The sequence below is a fragment of the Oncorhynchus mykiss genome, chromosome 9 (assembly GCF_013265735.2).
Source record: "Oncorhynchus mykiss isolate Arlee chromosome 9, USDA_OmykA_1.1, whole genome shotgun sequence".
Classification (NCBI taxonomy): Eukaryota; Metazoa; Chordata; class Actinopteri; order Salmoniformes; family Salmonidae; genus Oncorhynchus; species Oncorhynchus mykiss.
In genome coordinates, this window is record NC_048573.1 from 50,563,317 (window position 1) to 50,587,485 (window position 24,169).

Genomic DNA, 24,169 nt, shown 5'->3' on the forward strand with positions numbered 1-24,169 from the left:
CATATTTATACAATGTGGCACTGTATTTCACATAACCTCCCCAATGCCAAGACTTGTCTTTTCATGGCAAATATATAGCAAACATATATCTTCTGAAGAGTATGTATTTAACTTTTCAATACAGTGCCATACATCCAACATTCGAACACATTGTTTGAACTTGTCCATCTGTATTCTCACTATTGCTATGGTAAATAATAATACATTAGATCGGATCACATTTCCCCTCAGAAAAGAAGCAAACCAAATGTCATTATGTTTATTAAAAGCAGGTTGATCCATTAAAATATTCCAAGCCACTTACATTGACCACTTTCATGCCAAACAGCAGTAGACTGTAGGAATATGCACAATGTTTGAAAAACTCAATAAACACTGCCACTTCTTTTACAATGCAAATCATGAAAGACATAAGAAAAAAGGCATATCTGAGCACTAATGATAAAACATAAAAATGGTCCAAAGGAACCATGTTCTCATTTAATAAAATTGGGATCATTTCTAATAATATCTGGATACACACATGTGATTAATAAATAATAATAACAATAAAAACAACAATGATAATAGACATAAGGCTCATTTTGGGACCTGAGGATTTCATACATACAGTGTACAAGAAATTGGCTCACACAGCTTAGCGTGGCTATTTATGCACTTGTAATGGAGGGAAAGGTGAGGAGAGAAAAGACATCCATCTATCAGCTTTCCAGCACACTGTAGTTCCTACCAGAAGCCATTTTGGTGCTGACTGTACTGCAGCTGCCAGTATTATGAGGCTGGGTGGATGGGAACCATGTTGGCTCAAAATGTTATAATTTATACTGTATATAACAGTCCATATATAACGATATATGTGGTCCTCTGTTGATCAGTTGGTAGAGCATTGCGCTTGCAACGGCAGGATTGTGGGTTTGATTCCTGGGACCATCCATCCGTAAAATGTACACACGCATGACTATAAATCGCTTTGGACTAAAGCGTCTGCTAAATGGCACCTAATATTATATTTTATGTTATGTAAGAGTAAGTGCAGTTTCCAGGAAAAGGAACATAGGTCCCGAACCAGGCCATAACATAACGAGGTTTGTCAAGACGCCCTGGTAGTTGCAGGGGTCACCAGTGAAACGAGGTTTTCTCTTCTTAACCTTTTCAGTACAGTAGGTGTCCTAGATACAGTCTTTGAGGATTCAGGGAATGACAATCATCACTGCAGGTATGGGTCTCTTGAACGTAGCTTCATTTCATGTGTGTGAGTTAATTCCCTTCACACTGTCCAGGGTCAGCGGCATCTTAACTCACCAGTTGTACCCTTATCCAAATTATGTTAGAAAGTAGCAGTCTCCTTTTTTGGGGGTTCCTGAAACGTACACAGCTTCTTGTGCATCGTATCTCCTTGTCTTCATAAAGAAACGCTTTTGAGATTATCCATTTACGGAAAACATTTTAAAAAGACAGAAAGCGGTAACAACGTAATTTCAGCGTTTATCAACGCTGCTTATGTAACAACAGTTTCCAAGCTGGACTTTCAATATCTCCCATGAAAGGTTTGAGGGAAATATATTGTCAACAAAGGGGGTATCTGTTAGAGGAAGAAGATACATGGCCTCTTTGTCCAGTGTCCTCATGGAAAGCAGTGTGGTCCAGGAGCTGTTTGTCATAGGAACGTCCTGGCTGTGAAATAGAGTGCAAGCATATTGACCATGGATACCGCTGATAACTCCGGGGCTGCACCAATGGCCATTGAACCTGCAATAAAACCAGTCAAATCTAACGAGTTTCTTACAGTATATGCTGTTCAGAATGCAGTTCAATTTATTCTAGACACTGAATAAGGGTTGGGGTAAATTCCATTTCAATTCAGGAGGTAAACTGAAATTCCAATTCCCCAAATGTCTCTAGCACTTTGCATTACAGCACGGGAGAAAGTGGTATTAACATGGTAATAGTATGGTAACAATTTACGGTTACGCACCATGAAAGCAATATGTAACTAGTGATGGAATTAAAGGGTTTAAGGTTAGAGGAGTTTGGAAAAACAGATCCCTGTTACTATACTGTTGGTGAATTGTTAGCCCTCTATTACATATGTGGAGTATTACCTTAAAACGAGATTATAATTACACAGATATTAACGACTAACTGGGAAAAATAAGGTCTGTTATTAACACTTTGTCCCGTGAGGTAATGTAATGTAATTTCTCGTAGAGATGCATTTTGGAAAATGAGAATTTGAATTTCAGTTTACTTTCTGAACTGACTGACGTGGAATTGACCTCAACCCTGCACTGAATTAAGAATACCCACAAACACATAATGAGTGATAGGTTGTCATGATGAGTGAGGTTGTCACGATGCACATCTACATCTACAATAATGTTTTCCACCATGTTGTTATTGCTCAAATGTATCAGGAGGTGGCGCCGCTATACTGTATTTTGGATCATAATGGTTAGATAGAAGGGCCCATTATACTGGACTTGTTTGCATTGAATCCATTTAAAGATTTACATGTATAATGAATGATATGATGTTGCTCTTGTGTTAAAAAAAGATCAATTCCTAATGTTATTTCAGTCATTTCAATTAAAATTATTACATGATCTCATGCAAAAAGTTAAATCAGTTGGCCCTCATAATAATTGTATAATTTGGTGGGTGCTTTTTTTTGTGTCCTATTTCACACATGTACAAGTGTGTATTGATACACATAGTATGAATTGGAAATGTGTTTTTTGCATATCCCAACTCCCCGTGAGACACCCTCAGAGAGTGGGGACACGGCCAGGGTCAGACATTATCAACGGCGACTCTAGATCAATTGGGGTTAAGTGCTTTGCTCAAGAGCACATCGGCAGATTTTTCAACTTGTCAGCATGGGGATTTGAACTAGCAATCTTTCAGTTACTGGCCCAATGCTCTGACCGTGTCAGGCAAAATGTCCCACCTGCTATCCTGGGAATAGTGATTTGTCTGCTGCTACTCCCCTCTCCTCCCTCGCTGAAGGGTTTGATCTGGATGACATAGTCCTCGTTGACCGGTAGCGCCAGCTCCAAAGACGTGGTGTTGGTTTCGACCACGTTGGGACGACTGTGTCTGTCCTGTGTGTACATCACCTGGAGAGATGTGACAACACAAATCATACACAGTGTGGATCTGCACAACATAGCCTAGAGTGCAAGTACTGTATAAGAATCACTACGAGAATCAACCTTGTCGTGGTCAGAAACACTGCTATGCTTATTATATACTTTGCTTATAAGAATCAGTCTGTTCAGTCATTCAAGGGCTGAACAACTCAACATAGGTGAATAACCCTAGCACATACTGGATCATTTAATAAATAATAAGAAAAAAAGTTGAAATACGTGTTTACTCCCGTACTTTGTAACCAGTGACCTCGGACTCGTTCTCCAGAGCTCTAACATGATCCCATTTGAGGATGACCTTCGAGTTTGAGGTGTTCCATATGATCTTCACCGGTGCCTGGCTTGGGGCTGGAAGAAAAGAAAACGTGAACACTTCATTTGGATAGTCCATCTATAGATGCTGATGGTCTATTGATAGTTTGTTGGGTATTTATAGATGGCCTATCCAAATAAAATGTCTCCAGTCCAAAGAGTATTCAAACACAGCGAGTCAGGGTCAATATTTATTTTTTCAAGTGAGGGGGGTGGGGGGTGAGGCTCTATGGAGTGGATGCAGGCAGGTATCCTTGAATGTAGGTTTTGTACTTACGGGGTTTCTTGGTGGTGACATTGACTGTGGCACAGTGAGGGCCCACCCCTGCACTGTTGTACGCTCGGAGGGAGATAAAGTAGGTTCTGCTGCCCTCCAGGCCTCTGATCACCACAGACGTCCGGTTACCCATGGTCCTGATCACACTGGCTGTCTCCTGTCTCTCCCTCTCACCCCAGTACCTCAGCTACAGTTCAAAACACACCAGTCAACACTACAGTTCAACATCCCTGATATGTTTAAACATTTTTTCATCAATGAAATCAATCAACTGTATTTTTAAAGCACAGCCACACTGGCCATAAACTCCCCAGTAGGATGAACCCTAGAGAAGAACCCATCTTCCTCGGGCTGTAACGGGTAGAAGTTAAGAGTAGGCTGGATAGTTTGTCACGTCAGAGTATTCATATGCTTGTCTAAGGCTGTGGTCACATTATGATTTTGTGTTAGAATATTTCGGAGTGAGCCAATACTTTTTCAATGGGAATCATCCGTTTCCCGATGAATGACAACAGAGCTGATTGTCTGACAACAACAAAAAACGCACAAAGGCGTTTGCCTGAAATTGACAGATTTCTGGATGTCAATTTTCTGTTCTTTTTCAAAGATACTGGAGAGACCTACAAAAACTTCTGCCTTTATTTCATTATTCGGAGTGGCACCACAGGAGGCCCCTCTGTTGCTATGGGCAACATGCTGGCCTTTACCACTCTTCTAGCTAGACGTCTTCTACTATTGAAGTGGAAAGATCGGTTTTCTTCTACTTTAAGCCATTGGATAAAGGAAGTTACAAATTAGAATTTGTATCCCTATTTTTACTCTTCTTTACTTTTTTGTTTGATTATATTTTTGTTTTGTTTGTTATTTGGTCAAATTCTATATCATGCAAGCTGTGGGTTAGATTTGGTACGGGATCCTTTTTTCTCCTGTTGGAGCATGGGGGGGTTGAAGTAGGTTTGATCTGGTAGGGGATCCGTTTATGTTTTGCCCTCTACCTGTTCTGTCTGTATTATCTGTATAATCATTCAAAATGCCAAATAGAAAAACATTTGATAAATAAAATACAACTTTTGACGGATAAAACTCATCTGAACTCATCCGAAAACAGTTGACTCGAGGACTAATGACGGACAAAAACGAACAATCATACACGATTTAATCCATGTTCATGCGTCTCAGTGTGGCTGTACGTTAACTGATATTTGTACAGACAGTATAGGGTGTTGATTTAATCTACATAAATGTAACAATTCAATGAGGCATAATACTGGATAGTCCATTGATCATGTACGAAGAGAAATACTGAAGCAGTGTCAGATCTATCAATTGTATGTCTATGATGTCCAGTGTGTTTGGGCTCTGACCTCATAGCCCAGGATGCGTCTCCTATTGTTGCTCCAGGGCAGGGCCTTCCAGGTGGCCTCTACCTCCGATGCCGACACACTCCTGGCCCGCACCCTACCCGGGGCTCTGCTGGGCTCTAGGGTCACACACACACAGTGAATGTGTAACTACTGATAGCTGACAATAAGAAATAAAGTGCCTATAGAAAGTCTACATCCCCTTTAACTTAAAAAAATATATATTTTGTCATTGATCTACACAAAACACTTCATAATATCAAAGTGAAGTAAAAATTCGAAACATTTAAAATATATACAGTGCCTTGCGAAAGTATTCGGCCCCCTTGAACTTTGCAACCTTTTGCCACATTTCAGGCTTCAAACATAAAGATATAAAACTGTATTTTTTTGTGAAGAATCAACAACAAGTGGGACACAATCATGAAGTGGAACGACATTTATTGGATATTTCAAACTTTTTTAACAAGTCAAAAACTGAAAAATTGGGCGTGCAAAATTATTCAGCCCCTTTACTTTCAGTGCAGCAAACTCTCTCCAGAAGTTCAGTGAGGATCTCTGAATGATCCAATGTTGACCTAAATGACTAATGATGATAAATACAATCCACCTGTGTGTAATCAAGTCTCCGTATAAATGCACCTGCACTGTGATAGTCTCAGAGGTCCGTTAAAAGCGCAGAGAGCATCATGAAGAACAAGGAACACACCAGGCAGGTCCGAGATACTGTTGTGAAGAAGTTTAAAGCCGGATTTGGATACAAAAAGATTTCCCAAGCTTTAAACATCCCAAGGAGCACTGTGCAAGCGATAATATTGAAATGGAAGGAGTATCAGACCACTGCAAATCTACCAAGACCTGGCCGTCCCTCTAAACTTTCAGCTCATACAAGGAGAAGACTGATCAGAGATGCAGCCAAGAGGCCCATGATCACTCATGAACTGCAGAGATCTACAGCTGAGGTGGGAGACTCTGTCCATAGGACAACAATCAGTCGTATATTGCACAAATCTGGCCTTTATGGAAGAGTGGCAAGAAGAAAGCCATTTCTTAAAGATATCCATAAAAAGTGTCATTTAAAGTTTCCTACAAGCCACCTGGGAGACACACCAAACATGTGGAAGAAGGTGCTCTGGTCAGATGAAACCAAAATTGAACTTTTTGGCAACAATGCAAAACCTTATGTTTGGAGTAAAAGCAACACAGCTCATCACCCTGAACACACCATCCCCACTGTCAAACATGGTGGTGGCAGCATCATGGTTTGGGCCTGCTTTTCTTCAGCAGGGACAGGGAAGATGGTTAAAATTGATGGGAAGATGGATGGAGCCAAATACAGGACCATTCTGGAAGAAAACCTGATGGAGTCTGCAAAAGACCTGAGACTGGGACGGAGATTTGTCTTCCAACAAGACAATGATCCAAAACATAAAGCAAAATCTACAATGGAATGGTTCAAAAATAAACATCCAGGTGTTAGAATGGCCAAGTCAAAGTCCAGACCTGAATCCAATCGAGAATCTGTGGAAAGAACTGAACACTGCTGTTCACAAATGCTCTCCATCCAACCTCACTGAGCTCGAGCTGTTTTGCAAGGAGGAATGGGAAAAAAATTCAGTCTCTCGATGTGCAAAACTGATAGAGACATACCCCAAGCGACTTACAGCTGTAATCGCAGCAAAAGGTGGCGCTACCAAGTATTAACTTAAGGGGGCTGAATAATTTTGCACGGCCAATTTTTCAGTTTTTGATTTGTTAAAAAAGTTTGAAATATCCAGTAAATGTCGTTCCACTTCATGATTGTGTCCCACTTGTTGTTGATTCTTCACAAAAAAATACAGTTTTATATCTTTATGTTTGAAGCCTGAAATGTGGCAAAAGGTCGCAAAGTTCAAGGGGGCCGAATACTTTCGCAAGGCACTGTATATATACTATATATATATAGTATATATATATATAATGAATACTTATTAATTATAATGACTTATAATGAATACTTATTGAACGACTATATATATATATATATATATATATATATATATATATATATATATATATATATATATAGTCGTTCAATAAGTATTCATCTTTCTGTTGAGGCAAGCCTAAATTAGTTCAGAAGTCAAATTTGGCTTAACCAATCACATAATAAGTTATATGGACTCCATCTGTGTGAAATAATAGAGGTGACATGATTTTTTAATGACTACCCTTTCCTCTGTCCCCCATACATACATCATCTGTAAGGTCCTTCAGTCAAGCGTTGAATTTCAAGCACAGATTCAACTATAAAGATCAGAGAGCTTTTCAAAAGCCTCACAAAGAAGGGCAGTGATTGGTAGATGGTTAACAATAACAAATTACACATCAAATATATCTTTACGTATGCTCAAGTTTCTAATTATGCTGTGGATGATGTATTAAACCACCCAGACACATCGAAGATGCAGTCGTCCTTCTGAACTGAGCTGCAGGGCAGGAAGGAAACTGCTTAGGGATTTCACCATGAGGCCATTGGTGATTTTAAAACAGTTACAGTGTTTAATGGCTGTGATGGGAGAAAACTGAAGATGGATCAAAAACATTGTAGTGACTCCACAATAATGGCCTAAATGACAGAGTGAAAACAATAATACAAATATACAGAATAAAAAATATTCCAAAACATGCATATGTATGCAACAAGGCACTGAAGTAATGAAAAACAAGGTAAAGGAATACACTTTTTGGCCTAAATGCAAAATTGTATGTTTGGGGCAAATCCAACAAGACATCACTGAGTAACTGCCTCCTTATTTTCAAACATGGTTGTGGCTGCATCATGGTATAGGTATGTTTGACATCGGCAAAGACTGTAGACTTTTTCAGGATGAAAAGAAACGGGACAGGCAAAATGAAAATACATTTTACAATCCTAGAGGATAACCTGCTTCAGTCTGCTTACACCAGACACCGGGAGAGGAATTCACCTTTCAGCAGGACAATAACACAGCTAAATCTACACTGGAGTTGCTTACCAAGAAGTGAATGGTCCTGAGTGGCCGAGTTACAGGTATATTAGTGTTTCATTTTCATTCATCTTAAAAAATAATTCAAATTTGTATTCCACTTTGACATTACAGAGTATTTTGCTAGATCGCTGACAAGATGTTAACCTCACTTTGTAACACATTAAAATGTGAAGAAATTCAAGGGAGGTGTAGACTTATTATACGCACTATACATACAGCATCTGAAATGAAAAGGAATGATGGAATAGGTATGTTGTGTACTCAGCTGGGTCTGGCATCACTTAAACTTTGCAAAAAATACTCTACAGTGTTGAACCCTGTAGAGGTATTGATGGATTTCAGAATTCTAGAGTTATTTGGAACATCTCAATAACGTTAGAAAAAAAAAAATCATTTTCACGTAATTCATTCCCTAAATAAATAACAGGGTCTGGCAGTGTACTGTACCTTCCTCTGCAGAGTAGATGGTGGCCACCGGCCCGAAGGGGCCCTCCCCTTTGTTATTGTACACGCCCACTTTCACATGAAACGGAGAGAAGGGAGCGATGCTCTCGTTCTTGAAGATGTATCTGGAGGCGTCGGGGGAGGTGACTGCTGCCTGCATCCAGCCTTGAGCCCCCTGAGGTCGGAAAGCTACCACATAGCCAAATCCTGGGCCACTCTGTAGCTCTTCAGGGACAGGCTGCAGAAAGAGGTGAAAACACAAATGTACATCGGTGCATTCACATAACGCACATCTACCTTCTAATACTGCCGTGCAGACCGGAACTACTTTTCTGGCTCGTATAAAACATTTTCACATTGTCCTCTTCAGCGTGGGTCTAGCAACTTTGGTGCATGCGTGACCAGGCCAGCTCAATACAGCTAGGTTTGGCCCAGTATTGTAAAAATACCTATTGGCACAACCTGCATGCTCTGAAACATACTTGCAGTCAGAGAATGGGTTATGTTTGATTCATAATTGATTTCAACATATCATTTGGTGCACTTTGCTGAATCTGTATAACTTTACCAATCAAGCTGATCATCTTTATTAGTAGTGTTCACTTTACCTCCCAAGTGATGACAAGCTCCGAGCGACCACCACCACCTCCGTTCACTCTGGATGGCGTTATCTTGGGAGCTGCAAAATCAAGGGTGTTTGTTTTCATAGAGAAACTTTAATGTCTGCATGCCTCCTACTATTATCATGGAAAAACATCTGTCAATTAATGCTGTTAATTGTTGGGGTCACCGTGCAGTTTTTAAACAAAAGATCCTCCTCATCATCAATCATCAACATCCCAGTGGAAATGGGCTTGTACTGTAGCTCTTGCACTTTCCTATAACAATGCATTAACAATATTGCATCACAACTTTAATGTAAACAAACAATTCATTGGGTAAAATTGTGCATATTATATTACAGTATTCAGCATTCATCGTTGTGTTGGGAGCTATGTGGGGCAGATACAGTACATACGCATGTCTTTGGTCCGGGCTTTTTTGGAAGGTTTGCTGGGCTCTCCTGTTCCGATGGCGTTGGTTGCCAGCACTCTGAACTCATACTCCACCCACGGACTGAGGTCAATGACAGTGGCTGTCAGCTGTTTGCCCCCAAGAAGTTCAGGAACTAACCCGGACAACAAATAGCCTTTAATTAGCATGTTGCAGGATCTTCTAGTGCTATATAAATACAGTCTATAACTTTGTGTGCTAATTGTGATGATGTACCTTGAACCTTGATTATGTTGTGAGTGCATTATTCAATTTAATATACAGTGTGTGTGATAGATAAAGATGCACGTGCACACACACACGCACGCACCTGTGATGACTCCCTGCCAGCCCAGTGAAAAAGTTGTGCGGGCCTGGATGTTGTGGGTGAGGACTGGGCTGTGGTTGTCAGGACCTGGTCCCCAGGAGAGAGATGCTGTGCTGTCTGTCATCTCTGTCACCTGGAATTCCACAGGTGGGCCTGGAGCACCTGGAAAAATCATTATCACAGCATCATCTTAGTTGATCAACATGAGATAGCAGTCATGATTCAAACACAAGCTTACGAAGAGGTCTAAACATTATGGGCTGATTATTGGAGAGTAGGAGAACCCAAGGTTCCAGGTTTAATTATAAACCTTCCATTTGCTACACTAGTGGCAAAAGTGGGATTTCACAAATCAAATTGTATTTCTTTTTTTTTACTGGATCCTACCTAGAACAGATCAATGTGACATTTTGTGCTACTGGTGCTCCAGCATAGCCATACCTCTAACTACCACATCGGTGGCGATGGAAACACTGTCCACCTTGGTCTGGACAGCACAGGTATACTTCCCAGCATGCCTCAGCTGAATGTTACGGATCATGATGTCACCTGCTGAGCGCTGTCCATAAGGAATGCCAAACCAGAGCAGTAAGGAAAATGTTAGAATTTTAGAAAAGATATCAAATAAAAGGCCCTTCTTCAAATACGAGCAGGATGAGATACTACACTTGATGTGTTCAATATATGAGGTGAAAGTCATGATAAAAGTCAAAGACCTTCAGTAGAAACGGCTGAATATTTCAGACCGTTTAATGATGACAGTTTCTATCTGAGAAAATGAAAAGGCTATTTTCAGTCCCATTTCTTTTACTCCTTTCTGTTTCTAATTGTCAGCTATAATACATGCTGACCTTTGAAGCTGCTCTACTGTACTTGTTAGTCTGACTTTTGTCACATAGATAAGATTGAGGTCAAGACGACCAATGCTTTCAGACCGTAGAAGACCAACATTTGTGAGGAGATCATTTTTGCCGAGCATTAGCTCACACTCGCTATACTCTGTGATGGTTTCTTGTTATTGGGCCTCAAAATACCCAAGTTACAATGTAGTTGTAAGTAACTCATGTGGTGGGCGGCACTTAGAGTTTTAGCTTGAACATTGTAAGGAAACTGGGATCCATGTGAGCGAAACTGGGATCCACATGGCCAAAACAATAATGATAAACACTTTTTTTGCATAACAGTATACACGCTCTATCACAAAACACTTTTTACAAAACAGTAGACACAATTCTCTACATAGGACACAAAATAAAAAAATCCTACAATGTGATTTTCTGGATTTTTTTTTCTCATGTACCTATGATGGAAATTACAGGCCTCTCTCATCTTTTTAAGTGGGAGAACTTGCACAATTGGTGGCTGACTAAATACTTTTTTGCCCCACTGTATATAGTAGGCCTAACTACCTCACAGTATTTGGTTTGTAGTACCATAACTACCTGCTTGGTTTGGAGTACTTTTGCAGGACTAGATTTGATTTATGTTTACTTAATTGTAAGCATTTACAAAATTACATACAGCACAGAACACATATGTAATCCAAACAGTATCATATATTTTTGTACACCTTTCTATGAAATTCTTCCTACTTTACAGTTTCTCAATCACATACAAGCATTATTTTTTTATTGTTTTTACTGTGGCCAAACATATCCAAATACATTTTCCAAACTTCTGACAACTTTCTTGCCTTTGTATCTGGATTGCATATCTTAGACGCCCTTTTGTAAAAGTATGAATACAAAATGGAATCAGTGGATACAAAATTCACTGTTAAGTGTTCTTAGAATATTAACACATTTTCCTCAGAGGAGTTGTGTTCACTGTTTTCAGCAATCAGTTAATACTAGTGATGAAAAATCTTAATCACTCCATCAGTGCTATTTCATGTACAACATAGTGAAATATTTAGGTAATTGGGACTGTGTCATTTTAGGATTTTTTACAACATTGCAAATATGCAGAAAATTAAGTTGAGTTACTCTAATGCAACTTTAGGTTAGTCCTATTTCGTAACATTGTGACCATCCATTCGAGCTTTGCTTTGGTGTGGCCTATACATTCATATATCAGTTGTGTTCCTCCATCCTGATTTAGTGACTATCAAAGAAAATATATTGCTATAATAGGATTTTTTTTTTAGACAGTCGTGTTGGGAGAAGATATACGGACACTCCTGGTGGACAAATCAATGACGTATAGAGCCGAGTGAAGCGAATGATACGGACCAAAAAGGACTTTCCTTTTTATTTTATTAAAACACCGTCTCAAGTACTGCTGTGTCTGCCTCATCTTCTGGATTCTGCCGACTATTAGTGGCTCAGTTTGTTAAGTGACTGTTTCTCACACCGGACACCCGAGTTCGTAACCGGGTCTTGACACAATAGCCAAAAGAAGACCAAATCTACACTGGCTTGAAAATCTATGGCATAATCTTGAGAATGTCTGTCAAGCAACGATCAACCATCAAATATTGTACAACCCAGGTGTGTAAAGCTCTAAGAGACTTACCCAAAAGAAGACTCACAGATGTAATTGCCGCCAAATGTGTTTCTACAAAGTATTGACTCATGGGAGTGAAGACTTATGTAAATTAGATATTTCTGTGTTTACATTTCCAACATGTGTTTTCAATGTCATTATGGGATATTGTGTGTAGATGGGTGAGAATATTTTTTATTTTTATCCTTTTGTAATTCTGGCTGTAACACAACAACATTTGGAATACGTCAAGGTGTATGAATACTTTCTGAAGGCACTGTACCTCCAACAAAGATAATGTTTGATGAACAGAACTATTTAACCTTTATGAAATTACTCATTGCATTTAAGACACTTTTCTGCAACATGTCAGCTTTGTGTCAAGTGATTAGTGCAGGGAGTCAAGCGCTCAAATGAAGCCATGAGGCAAACACAATTACACAACTAATGGCATTGCTGATGAGCCGAAGGAATATAGAACAAACTGTGGGTAGTAAGCAGCCAAGATATTATAATTGCTTTTCTAATTAAAGAGAAATACATTCAACTGTAGATGACCAAATGTAATGTTTGACTGAGCATTGAATCGACAATTCCTTAGGCAGCAGTTTTTTCAAAGGAGTAGTTGTTATCAACAAGCGGAACAGGCAAACAGGCAGACCCCTCTTGTTAATTGCAAAAACAAATTTGATATGATTCATGAATGAAAATCATTCAATACACTTCCTCTAGTCCATTCACTATATATCAGCAGTAAAGTATTCATTGTTGTACTGTATATGTTATTGTGCTCATAACATAATGCTGTAAAAAGGTCTACTCTGCCGTTGGTAATTTTACATCATATAAACATACACAGTAAAAATACATTAATATGATCAACTGTATGTAATTGGATTGCAAATCACAAGTGACCACATAAATAAGTCAAGTAATTATAAAAGGTCATCATAGTAGACTTAATTCAAACACATGAGTGTAAGGCAGACTCAAAAGCACTTACCCCGCCAACTTTCTCAAAGTAGCCCCCGTGGTTTCCAAAGTGGATGAGCTGTTCGTTGAAGAACCAGGTGAATTTCAAATCGAGCGTGGGGTCATGGGAGACTTGGCAGGGGAGGACGATGCTCTCGCCCACCGTCACGTCCAAATGCCCAGCTGGGCTGGTGATAATGGTTGTCTCTGCAAGAGACAAAAACAAGTTTAGCTACCTGGGCCAGACAGAAACAGCGGGGCGCTTCTCTTATCACTATCAACTTTGTTCTGCCTATTTACATTGACAAAATGTATATACGTGTTTTATAGCACTATTGGGTTTCGTTTGAGTCCATTCTACTGGTTTTTCTTTGAAGGCATGGGGCTATTCTGGTGTCTTGTTAACTGCGGGACTGTTATACCTCTGAGATTGTGATTATTGTGCTTTGTTCCTGTAAAATAAATGGGCATTATCATGTCCGGTAACACTTTATTTGGATTGTCCATCTGTAGATGCTCTACAGACTATCAGTAACATTTCAACCTTCTGTCTACTAACCCTAACCATAACCCTAACCTTAACCGTTATCCTAACCCTAAACTTAACCCTAGCTCTTATTCTAAACCTAACCTTAGCAAGTAGTTGCTTATCAACAGATAGTTTATTGATAGTATGACCACTATCCAAATAAAGTCTGACCTCTCCAAACCACTTAGTATTTCATCCAAACGACTTAGTATCTGTCCAACTGACTTTGTATCTCGCCCAAATGACTTACCTTAAGTTGTTATGCCAGTTGTGCTTCTGTTGTGCTTTCAGACCGTGTAATGATGGCTGTAATGGTCACGGATTCCAACCATTAATATGATTATGCATTGACAGTTTTTTGATAGCCTACAGCGGGGCTGCTTGTGATTGCCAACTTGTAACAGATGCCCATATAGCTATCTGATTATTCATTTTCATCATGGACCTGTCTAATAAGGGCTCTAGGAGCCCATGTGAACGCCAAACGTTCTTGACTGAAGTGGATGCAGTCATTAACACTAGGGCCACTTGGCTTCTCAGTATACGAGTACCCGCTAGAGAACGTGCCTCTAGCTTAGGCATACTGTATCGTTATCAACCAAAAATAAATACCACAGTAACAAAATATTAGTTGACTGTGTTAAAAATCCAAATCTTGGAATAAAAAACTATTTGTTCAATTTGATTTATAGATTTGATTTAGCTGAAATATCACAAGGAACTCGAAAGTAGTAGAGCCCAGTAACAGCTTCTTTATATAAAGAAAATAGAAAAATATCATCTCAACTTGTGGCTGTAATGTTCACTGAATGGACAGCGCCTGTCTAGACAGCTATGGAAATCTCCTGTTCAGGCGCTGGCTCATATTGTCATCCTTTCTCATACACTGAATGAGAATGAACAGTGTAAGTGGCTTTAGCTGTCACTGTTTGTTCAAACTATAACCACAAGTCACTTACACAAAGTAATGCATCACTGAAGAAACTAAGACACCACACAAACCCATTCCTCTGCACGCCTCCATTTCCACAGGTCAGTCCGGAGTCTATAATTTGGTTCCATTTGGCTAGACAAAAAGCCCTCCTATTTCAACCACAGCATGGTGGTATGCTGCATAACAACCTAATCTTTGCTCTGGCTCTTTTGAGTGTCTTTTCCACTTCGGCAGTGCAGTGAGATACGCAGGGCTGAGTTTCCATAAAGCAAGCACCAGCTGAATTATGCATGGGTGTCATAAGCGTCTAATGGACAGAGAATCAGACACTGCATGTCAGATGGTGTTTAAGGTCTCTCTATACGTTACGCTGTCAAAACAGCCCAGTGAGTCATCTCACACCCCCTAGGGTGCATTCCAGGTGAGGCTATGAATGAATGCCCTATGAATGAATGTCTCAAGACAAAAAAATGAGGAGACTTCATAACACATTCATAATCCCTACATGCTGCATTGATAAGCCGTGTTTATGTCAACAACCGCAAGTCAATATTTTTGTTATGTCACAGTACTGTCCTTTACACTGCAACTATGAACACGCGGCTCTTGCAATAATGTATGTACTGCTTATGTACTGCTTATGATGTTCTTATGTAGGTACTCTTCAAATAAGCTGTTATCTAAATGAGAATGAAGATTTCCAACTGCTACCTATTGAGTTCGGAAATATGGAGTCATTTGAACACATTTTGACATGCGCGTTTCAATGTCATCCAGCTTACATTTTGCTAGTGTATTACTTTACTTGACAATGAAAAGGGTATCATGGTTTCTCTCTTCATTGTCATCTCATTGATTTCTTGTTGCTAACATGGTATGGACGAACCACTATCAATCCCGGATAATTATACAGGATATCAGGGCTGTGCACAGACCATTCGGAGGTCAAATTTCCTCGGCATAAACATCACGGAGAAACTGAAATGGTCCACCCACACAGACAGTGTGATGAAGAAGGCAGCTGAAGAAATTGTTCTTGGCACCTAAAACCTCACGAACTGTTACAGATGCACAATTGAGAGCATCCTGTCGGGCTGTATCCCCGCCTGGTACGGCAACTGCAGGGCTCTCAAAAGGGTGGTGCGGTCTGCTCAACGCATCACTGGGGGCAAACTACCTGCCCTCCAGGACACCTACAGCACCCGATGTCACAGGAAGGACAAAAAGATCATCAAGGACAACAACCACCCGAGCCACTGCCTGTTCACCCCGAAGGCGAGTTCAGTACAGGTGCATCAAAACTGGGACCGAGAGACTGAAAAACAGCTTCTATCTCAAGGCCATCAGACTGTTAAATAGCCATCACTAGCACATTAGAGGCTGCTGCCTATATACATAGACTTGAAATCACTGGCCACTTTAATAAATGGAACACTAGTCACTTTAATAATGTTTACATATTTTGCATCTCAAATGTATATTGTATTGTATTCTATTCTACTGTATCTTAGTCTTTGCCACTCTCTTGTCTATGCCACTCTAACATTGCTTGTCCATATATTTATATATTGTTAATTCCATTCCTTTACTTAGATTTGTGTGTATTTGGTATATGTTGTGAAATTGTTAGATATTACTGCACTGTCGGAGCCACAAACAGAAGCATTTCGCTACACCCGCAATGACATCTGCTAAACACGTGTATGTGACCAATACAATTGAACTTAAATTAATTGACTACAATCATAATTCTCTACTGTGTCTGCATCTGATCATTGCGAATATAGCTAGAAGATGATGTAAATCAGCTATCTAGTTAGCTAGCTAGTTTACTTGGTTTTAGTTTGTTGGTGACATCAGCCTTTTTGTTTTGTCCCCTGGCGACAGAAGGGCAGGGGGGATTTGTGAGATTAGCTAGTTTTATGGTCAATTCAGATACATAAAAAAAAAGCTTTTTCCTCATAGGGCAAAAGGACAGGTTCTCGAGCACCACTAGGGGCCTAACTGTGCACATTCCTGCAGGGTATGTCTCTCCATAACATAACAGTCTATGACATTTGTTGTAGCTTTCATTGCTATCATAACAGCCAGACACTTATTGTAGATTATATAAGTAGTTGATTGTAGCATGGTGCTAGCAATGGTAAAATTAAGAGTTTGATTCTTGTATGGCACCATGTAGACAGATCACTCACTCTGCTAATAGTGGGATCCGAACTTGAGAAACACACACATAACTTAAACTTGAATGTGAGACTTGCATTGATGTTAAATTGTATATCTGAAACTCAGTTTGAGTTAAGGGCAAATATGGATATATGGGTACGTGCCCATATCTCCAGCCCTGAATGTGAATGTACTATTGCAGGGAAAATCCACTCAAAAACGATGTATTGAATTTTGAATCATCATTATTTTAAAAAATATATATATTTTAGTCCTTATTTGGACTAATTTTCCAAGAGTCATGATGATGTGGCTGGTGACGCTTTGCTTCTTGAAAGTCCAACATCTTGAAAACTTGACTGCTGACATGCAAAACATTTGCGGCTGTATCAACAGTGGACTAAGGGGGGGGGGGGGGGGGGGGGGGGGGAATCCCTGTGGCTGATATTGATTTCTTTCAAAGGGGACTGGCTGGATTTCATGAATATAGTCTACAAAAATCACCTGTAAAATATACAGTATGTAAGATACTGCCATTCTTAGAGGCAAAAAGGCTGAAAAAAAGGAAATGAAAGCAGTTTCTATACCAAACAATTTGCAATTCATAAATTGTGAGGAATCACCAAAAGGCATTTTAATAGAGCACTGTTGTTGACTCCGCTCTTTAGAAGGGCTTGGAAATCCATTGCCTTGCAGAAGCGGGTGATTTAAATAGATTTAACTCTTAAACAAACAGAGCATGGCTATTAGCTACCCCAGGAAGGTATGAATTAAACATTAAGCCATAGCAATGCAATGAATCTTAAATCCAATGCTAACTCTGAACATGCCCAATCAACTAATTGTATGTTTGTGTGGTACATGGAAACTATCTGTTATTGTATCATCAATCCTTACATGGCTCTGTAGTCTGGTTCCTCTAATGAGACACTTGTTCATGGATAGTGCAGATAGTTATCTTCTATTGCCAAGGAAAACATTGGTCCCTTTCTTCATGCTCTGGTGATGTAAAAAGTCATACAATTAATTTTGTCCTGTTCCAAAATACCTCCTCTTCTCCAATAGTGCAGGGTCATTATATTAACCGAATTAAAAACTCTCTAAGGGTCCTACTCTCAACTAATAACAAACAACCAAACCTACTCGTGAAGCCTGCAGTACAATCTGCTGCTGCAAGCATCCAGTCAGCATTTTTTTTTTTTTTTATGTACATCTTAATGCAAGGATTGGAGAAATGGAGAGCCATCTCAAGGAGTGGAAGTAGAGATACCTTTAACCAAAAGACTCCCAGCACTGCTTGCCACTCCAAACTGGTTCCTTGCCACGCAGGTGTAGAGGCCGACATCCATTTTGGTAACGTTTGCTATTCGAAGACTTCCATTGTCCAACACTGAGACTCTAGAAATGAATTTAAAAAAATAATGTCAATATATTAAGTCATACTACACTGATAGTTGTCACAGAAACTGTAATCCAACTAAGGCCTATTTCTGAAGATCTGAGAATGCTATTATTGATGAGTGGGTGAAATATATACAGAGAATGAACAAATAAAATAAAGTAACATTTGTGACCATTGTGACTATTTCACCTGCATTGAAACTATTATTTTAAACATTGTTCTAAATCTTCAGTGAGGAGTGAAACCATTCTGTTCTCTTCACAGATCCAGACCTCAAGGGCTGCATTTTCTGCTGGTTATATCACCCTTGCCATTGAATCATCAGTTTCAATAGATCTAACCAGTTGTGTGTCTATTAGTCAGAACAGTGAGATGTTTTATTGATCAATGAAAACAGAGAACCAGTGGTATTGCTGCTGTGGCTCAGACTGGAGCTGTGCACCCCTGCCCTTGACCACCAGGTACCATGACAACAGTCCATAGTTAAAGGTAGAGTCAGCCATACACCAAGAAAACAGCAATATCGGGCCTACTTACGCAATAACTATGAATGTGAATTGCAAGGCCAAAAGTCTTTGCAGTTTTGGTCCAGCAGCTAACACGTTGCGTGAAGCACACCCATGCACATCTTTCTTTTGTGTGAGTGCAAGAGCTTGCAACGTGCCCATCTGCAATATCTGCAGTTCATCTTGCTGCTTGTGGCACTGTCATATCACTATGTTTAAAGCTTTTGTATAAACACTGTTGCCACAGATCTAAAGCCACACATCTGCTGGTCAGAGTGATATGTAATGAAAGGCTTATGAAGATGTAGTTTGTTAAAAGCCAACTGAACTCATCTTAGATAGCAACCATATTGATGATGAAAAAATTAACCAATAACCTAATGCAGAAGACAAATGATTGAAACAAATTACTAAATGGTAAGGCAGATTATGTGTGATCTATAATGTGTAAATTGCAGAAGATTGCCTGTGCAAACACTAAATACACAGGATATTAAGTATATTCATGTGAACGGAAGTAAGTTGCTTAGGTGAATTAAGTGATGTGTTCCGACCTGATCATCTGAACTAGTACTAGCGTTTCATTGTCATATTCTGATAATACCTTCCGCTATTAATCAATACGTAAGATTCCTGCACATCCCTGCTCTAAGCAGCTCTCTCAGCATCAAAACTGCTCAAGAGGGTGTGATGAGTCTCACCAATGCCCTATGCACATTAAAAAGGCTTTCAGAGGAAGTGAAGCTACACATTCTTAAAACACAGCTCCCAAAAGATATCCCTTAGCATACAGGATAGCTATCCTTTCCCAAACAATCAAATATGACCTGCTAAGCTCACCAGAATCAAATGGCATTAGTAAATTTCTATAACTAGGCCGCCGGGAGAGGGAAGCACTTCCTCTAACTTTATCAGAGGGTTTCCAATGAAATGGACCAGAATAAAGAGTTATGGATATGAGATTTCACTTGGAGAAGACTTGACATTATACTGCAAACTGCACAGTGCAGACTTCCTCATCTTTCAAAGTGGAATAGAATATAAAGATGCAGCCCATATTTAAGGAGAGTTTCCGCTCTATGAAATTACTTTTCTTTGCCCTCCCTTTCTTCAAGGGCACAACAGCAATTAAGGTATACGGGGACTGTTGTGAATTTCGTACAAAATCACAGTTTGGGATAAATATATGTTTTTCTCTCTGTTACTGGATGGTGTTAAAGTTAAATCCTGGACATATTGTTTATCACTACTAAACTCACATTTATTTTCTGCAAACTTAACATGTGTAAATATTTGTATGAACATAACAAAATTCAACCACTGAGACATAAACTGAACAAGTTCCACAGGCATGTGACTAACAGAAATTGAATTTTTTATTTAACCAGGCAAGTCAGTTAAGAACAAATTCTTATTTTCAATGACGGCCAGTGGGTTAACTGCCTGTTCAGGGGCAGAATGACAGATTTGTACCTTGTCAGCTCGGGGATTTGAACTTGCAACCTTCCGGTTACTAGCCCAATGCTCTAACCACTAGGCTACCCTGCCGCCCCAAATAATGTGTCCCTGAACAAGGGGGATCAAAATCAAAAGTAGCAGTCAGTATCTGGTGTGGCCACCAGCTGCATTAAGTACTGAAGTGCATCTCCTCCTCATTGACTGCACCAGATTTGCCAGTTCTTGCTGTGAGATGTTACCCCACTCTTCCACCAAGGCACCTGCAAGTTCCCGGACATTTCTAGGGGGAATGGCCCTAGCCCTCATCCTCCGATCCAACAGGTCCCAGACGTGCTTAAGGGATTGAGATCTGGGCTCTTCGCTGGCCATGGCAGAACACTGACATTCCTGTCTTGCAGGAAATCACGCACAGAACGATCAGGTGGCATTGTCATGCTAGAGGGTCATGTCAGAATGAGCCTGCAGGAAGGGTACCACATGAGGGAGGAGGATGTCTTCCCTGTAACGCACAGCGTTGAGATTGCTTGCAATGACAACAAGCTCAGTCCGATGATGCTGTGACACACCACCCCAGATCATGACGGACCCTCCACCTCCAAATCGATCCTGCTGCAGAGTACAGGCCTCAGCGTTGTTGCCGGTGATGTCTGGTGAGGACCTGCCTTACAACAGGCCTACAAGCCCTCAGTCTAGCCTCTCTCAGCCTATTGCGGACAGTCTGAGCACTGATGGAGCGATTGTGCGCCCCTGGTGTAACTCGGGCAGTTGTTGTTGCCATCCTGTACCTGTCCCGCAGGTGTGATGTGCGAATGTACTAATCCTGTGCAGGTGTTGTTGCATCAGCTGTCCGTGGTAACTCCCTGTAGCGCTGTCTTAGGCGTCTCACAGTACGGACATGGCAATTTATTGCCCTGGTCACACCTGCAGTCCTCATGCCTCCTTGCAGCATGCCTAAGGCACATTCACGCAGATGAGCAGGTACCCTTGGCATCTTTCATTTGGGGGTTTTCACATGTTAAAGTGGGTAACAACCAATTATGTACACAGCACCAGTTAAAAGTTTGGACACACCTACTTATTCTGTCAAGGATTCCCCCGGTACTGCTGCTCATTCTGTTCACCAGCTCCGGAGGTCTACATCACTGGCCTTCTAGTCGTCACTGAACTGGATTGATCACCACTAACCCCGGACTGTGTTGTCTCATTATGCACACCTGGTTCCCATTCCCCGTAATTAGTAGGTTATATATGTGCCCTCTGTTCCCCATTGTCCTTGTCAGTTATTGTTACCATGTCCGTTGGTCCTGTGTCACCTGTGCTGTTGTATTGGCTTCCATGCTACGTGTTATGGTGCACTTGTTTTACGGGACTCGTCCCGTGTATTATTTAGAGGTTTACACCTCGCTCATTTCTTTGGGTCGAGTAAACAAAAAACCCTGTTACGTATTCCTGCGCCTGTCTCCAATCCTTAGACAACGTGATACAATATATATATATTTTTTAAATGTTAAAACTATTTTTTACATCCCTTCTGGGATGGGGTATCACTGCAGAATGCTGTTGTAGCCGTGTGCCTTGAATTCTCAATAAATCACTGACAGTGTCACCAACAAAGCACCCCCACACCATTCTCACCTCCTCCTCCATACATCACGGTGGTAACCACACATGCGGAGATCATCCGTTCACCTACTCTGTGTCTCACAAAGACATGGAGGTTGGAACCAAAAATCTCAAATTTGGACTCATCAGACCAAAGGACAGATTTCCACCAGTCTAATGTCCATTGCTCGTGTATCTTTGCCCAAGCAAGTCTCTTCTTATTCGTGTCCTTTAGTAGTGGTTTCTTTGCAGCAATTCAACCATGATTGACGCAGTCTCATCTGAATAGTTGATGTTGAGATGTGTCTGTTACTTGTACTCCATGAAATATTAATTTGGGGTGCAATCTGAGGTGCAGTTAACTCTAATGAACTTATCCCCTGCAGCAGAGGTAATGCTGGGTCTTCCTTTCCTGTGGCGGTCCTCATGAGAGCCAGTTTCCTCATAGCCCTTGATGGTTTTTGCGACTGCACTTGAAGAAAATGTCAAAATTTCTTGACATTTTCTGGATTGACTGACCTTCATGTCTTAAAGTAATGATGGACTGTCATTTATTTTTGTTATTTGAGCTGTTCTTACCATAATATGGACTTGGTCATTTACCAAATATGGCTATCTTCGGTATACCACCCCTACCTTGTCACAACACAACCGAGTAGCTCAAACGCATTAAGAAGGAAAGAAATCCCACAAATTAACTTTTAACATAGAGAATGCCAGAGTGTGCAAAGCTGTCATCAAGGCAAAGGGTGGCTACTTTGAAGAATCTGAAATATAGAATATATTTTAATTTGTTTAACACTTTTCTGGTTACTGCATGATTCCATATGTGTTATTTCATAGTTTTGAAGTCTTCACTTTAATTCTACAATGTAGAAAATAGTAAATATAAAGAAAAATCCTGGAATGAGTAGTTGTGTCCCAACTTTGACTGGTACTATATACCCAGATGACTGATGGGGGGGGGGGGGGGGGGGGGGGGGGCGCTGTTTTGAAGCCTCTGCGCTGCCATTGTTGTACTCCTCCACCATCGTAAAATAATATTTTGGAAGATATAGATATGCATTTATTAATGTCTACATTCATTTTTGCCAAGTATATTCTATTATATACACCTTAATGCATTCTTTAAAATGAATTATGGGAATTGAACATAATTTTTTAAAGAAAAAAACACTGTCCCTTAAAGTAGAATTTTGTGAGAGTACTAACGTTACAGTCCCTACTACAACAAATAAATACTCAAATATATCTAGTTTTGTATTCAAACATTTAATTGAAATACTGTACAATTCCATTCATTCTTATGGAGGACTGCTCCTTCTGAGTACCACCAATATGGCGGAGGTGGCTTCAAAGCCTCTCATTGGCAAATACACACTGTAGCATCAGCCATCCAGGGTTTATATTCATAATTGGCTGAAACTAAAGGTGATACCACACTCCAGAGCACTATGTAGGACCTAGGCTATCAGCTACATGAAATAAATCAAATAATGTGGCAGTCAATCACGGATTACAAAAAGAAAACCAGCCCAGTCACGGACCAGGATGTCTTGCTCCCAGGCAGACTAAATAACTTTTTTGCCCGCTTTGAGGACAATACAGTGCCACTGACATGGCCCGCAACTAAAACATGCGGACTCTCCTTCACTGCAGCCGACGTGAGGAAAACATTTAAACGTGTCAACCCTCGAAAGGCTGCAGGCCCAGCCGGCATCCCCCGCCGCGCCCTCAGAGCATGCGCAGACCAGCTGGCTGGTGTGTTTACGGACATATTCAATCAATCCCTATCCCAGTCTGTTGTTCCCACATGCTTCAAGAGGGCCACCAATGTTCCTGTTCCCAAGAAAGCTAAGGTAACTGAGCTAAACGACTACCGCCCCGTAGCACTCACTTCCGTCATCATGAAGTGCTTTGAGACACTAGTCAAGGACCATATCACCTCCACCCTACCTGACACCCTAGACCCACTCCAATTTGCTTACCACCCAAATAGTTCCACAGACGATGCAATCTCAACCACACTGCACACTGCCCTAACCCATCTGGACAAGAGGAACACCTATGTGAGAATGCTGTTCATCGACTACAGCTCGGCATTTAACACCATAGTGCCCTCCAAGCTCGTCATCAAGCTCAAGACCCTGGGTCTCGACCCCGCCCTGTGCAACTGGGTACTGGACTTCCTGACGGGCCACC

The 24,169-nt window shown here is 40.5% G+C and overlaps 1 protein-coding gene across 5 annotated transcripts in view; it reads right to left on the reverse strand.

The window, feature by feature from the left end:
• Positions 1 to 245: 245 nt before the first annotated feature.
• The window catches only part of cntn3a.1 (contactin 3a, tandem duplicate 1), a 103,288-nt gene continuing 79,364 nt past the window's right edge, over positions 246 to 24,169 (reverse strand). For 4 of the 5 annotated variants that reach the window (XM_021616087.2, XM_021616086.2, XM_021616085.2 and 1 more), the window contains 12 exons: positions 18,270 to 18,397; positions 13,402 to 13,577; positions 10,356 to 10,473; positions 9,918 to 10,076; positions 9,573 to 9,722; positions 9,163 to 9,233; positions 8,558 to 8,792; positions 5,103 to 5,218; positions 3,739 to 3,925; positions 3,385 to 3,497; positions 2,948 to 3,116; positions 246 to 1,749 (listed from right to left, as the gene is read on the reverse strand). In XM_021616087.2, the coding sequence (XP_021471762.1) occupies positions 1,658 to 1,749; positions 2,948 to 3,116; positions 3,385 to 3,497; positions 3,739 to 3,925; positions 5,103 to 5,218; positions 8,558 to 8,792; positions 9,163 to 9,233; positions 9,573 to 9,722; positions 9,918 to 10,076; positions 10,356 to 10,473; positions 13,402 to 13,577; positions 18,270 to 18,397 (1,714 nt within the window). In that variant the 3' untranslated portion in view covers positions 246 to 1,657. The remainder of the gene's footprint in view (positions 1,750 to 2,947; positions 3,117 to 3,384; positions 3,498 to 3,738; positions 3,926 to 5,102; positions 5,219 to 8,557; positions 8,793 to 9,162; positions 9,234 to 9,572; positions 9,723 to 9,917; positions 10,077 to 10,355; positions 10,474 to 13,401; positions 13,578 to 18,269; positions 18,398 to 24,169) is intronic. The other variant, XM_021616089.2, reaches the window with a different exon arrangement.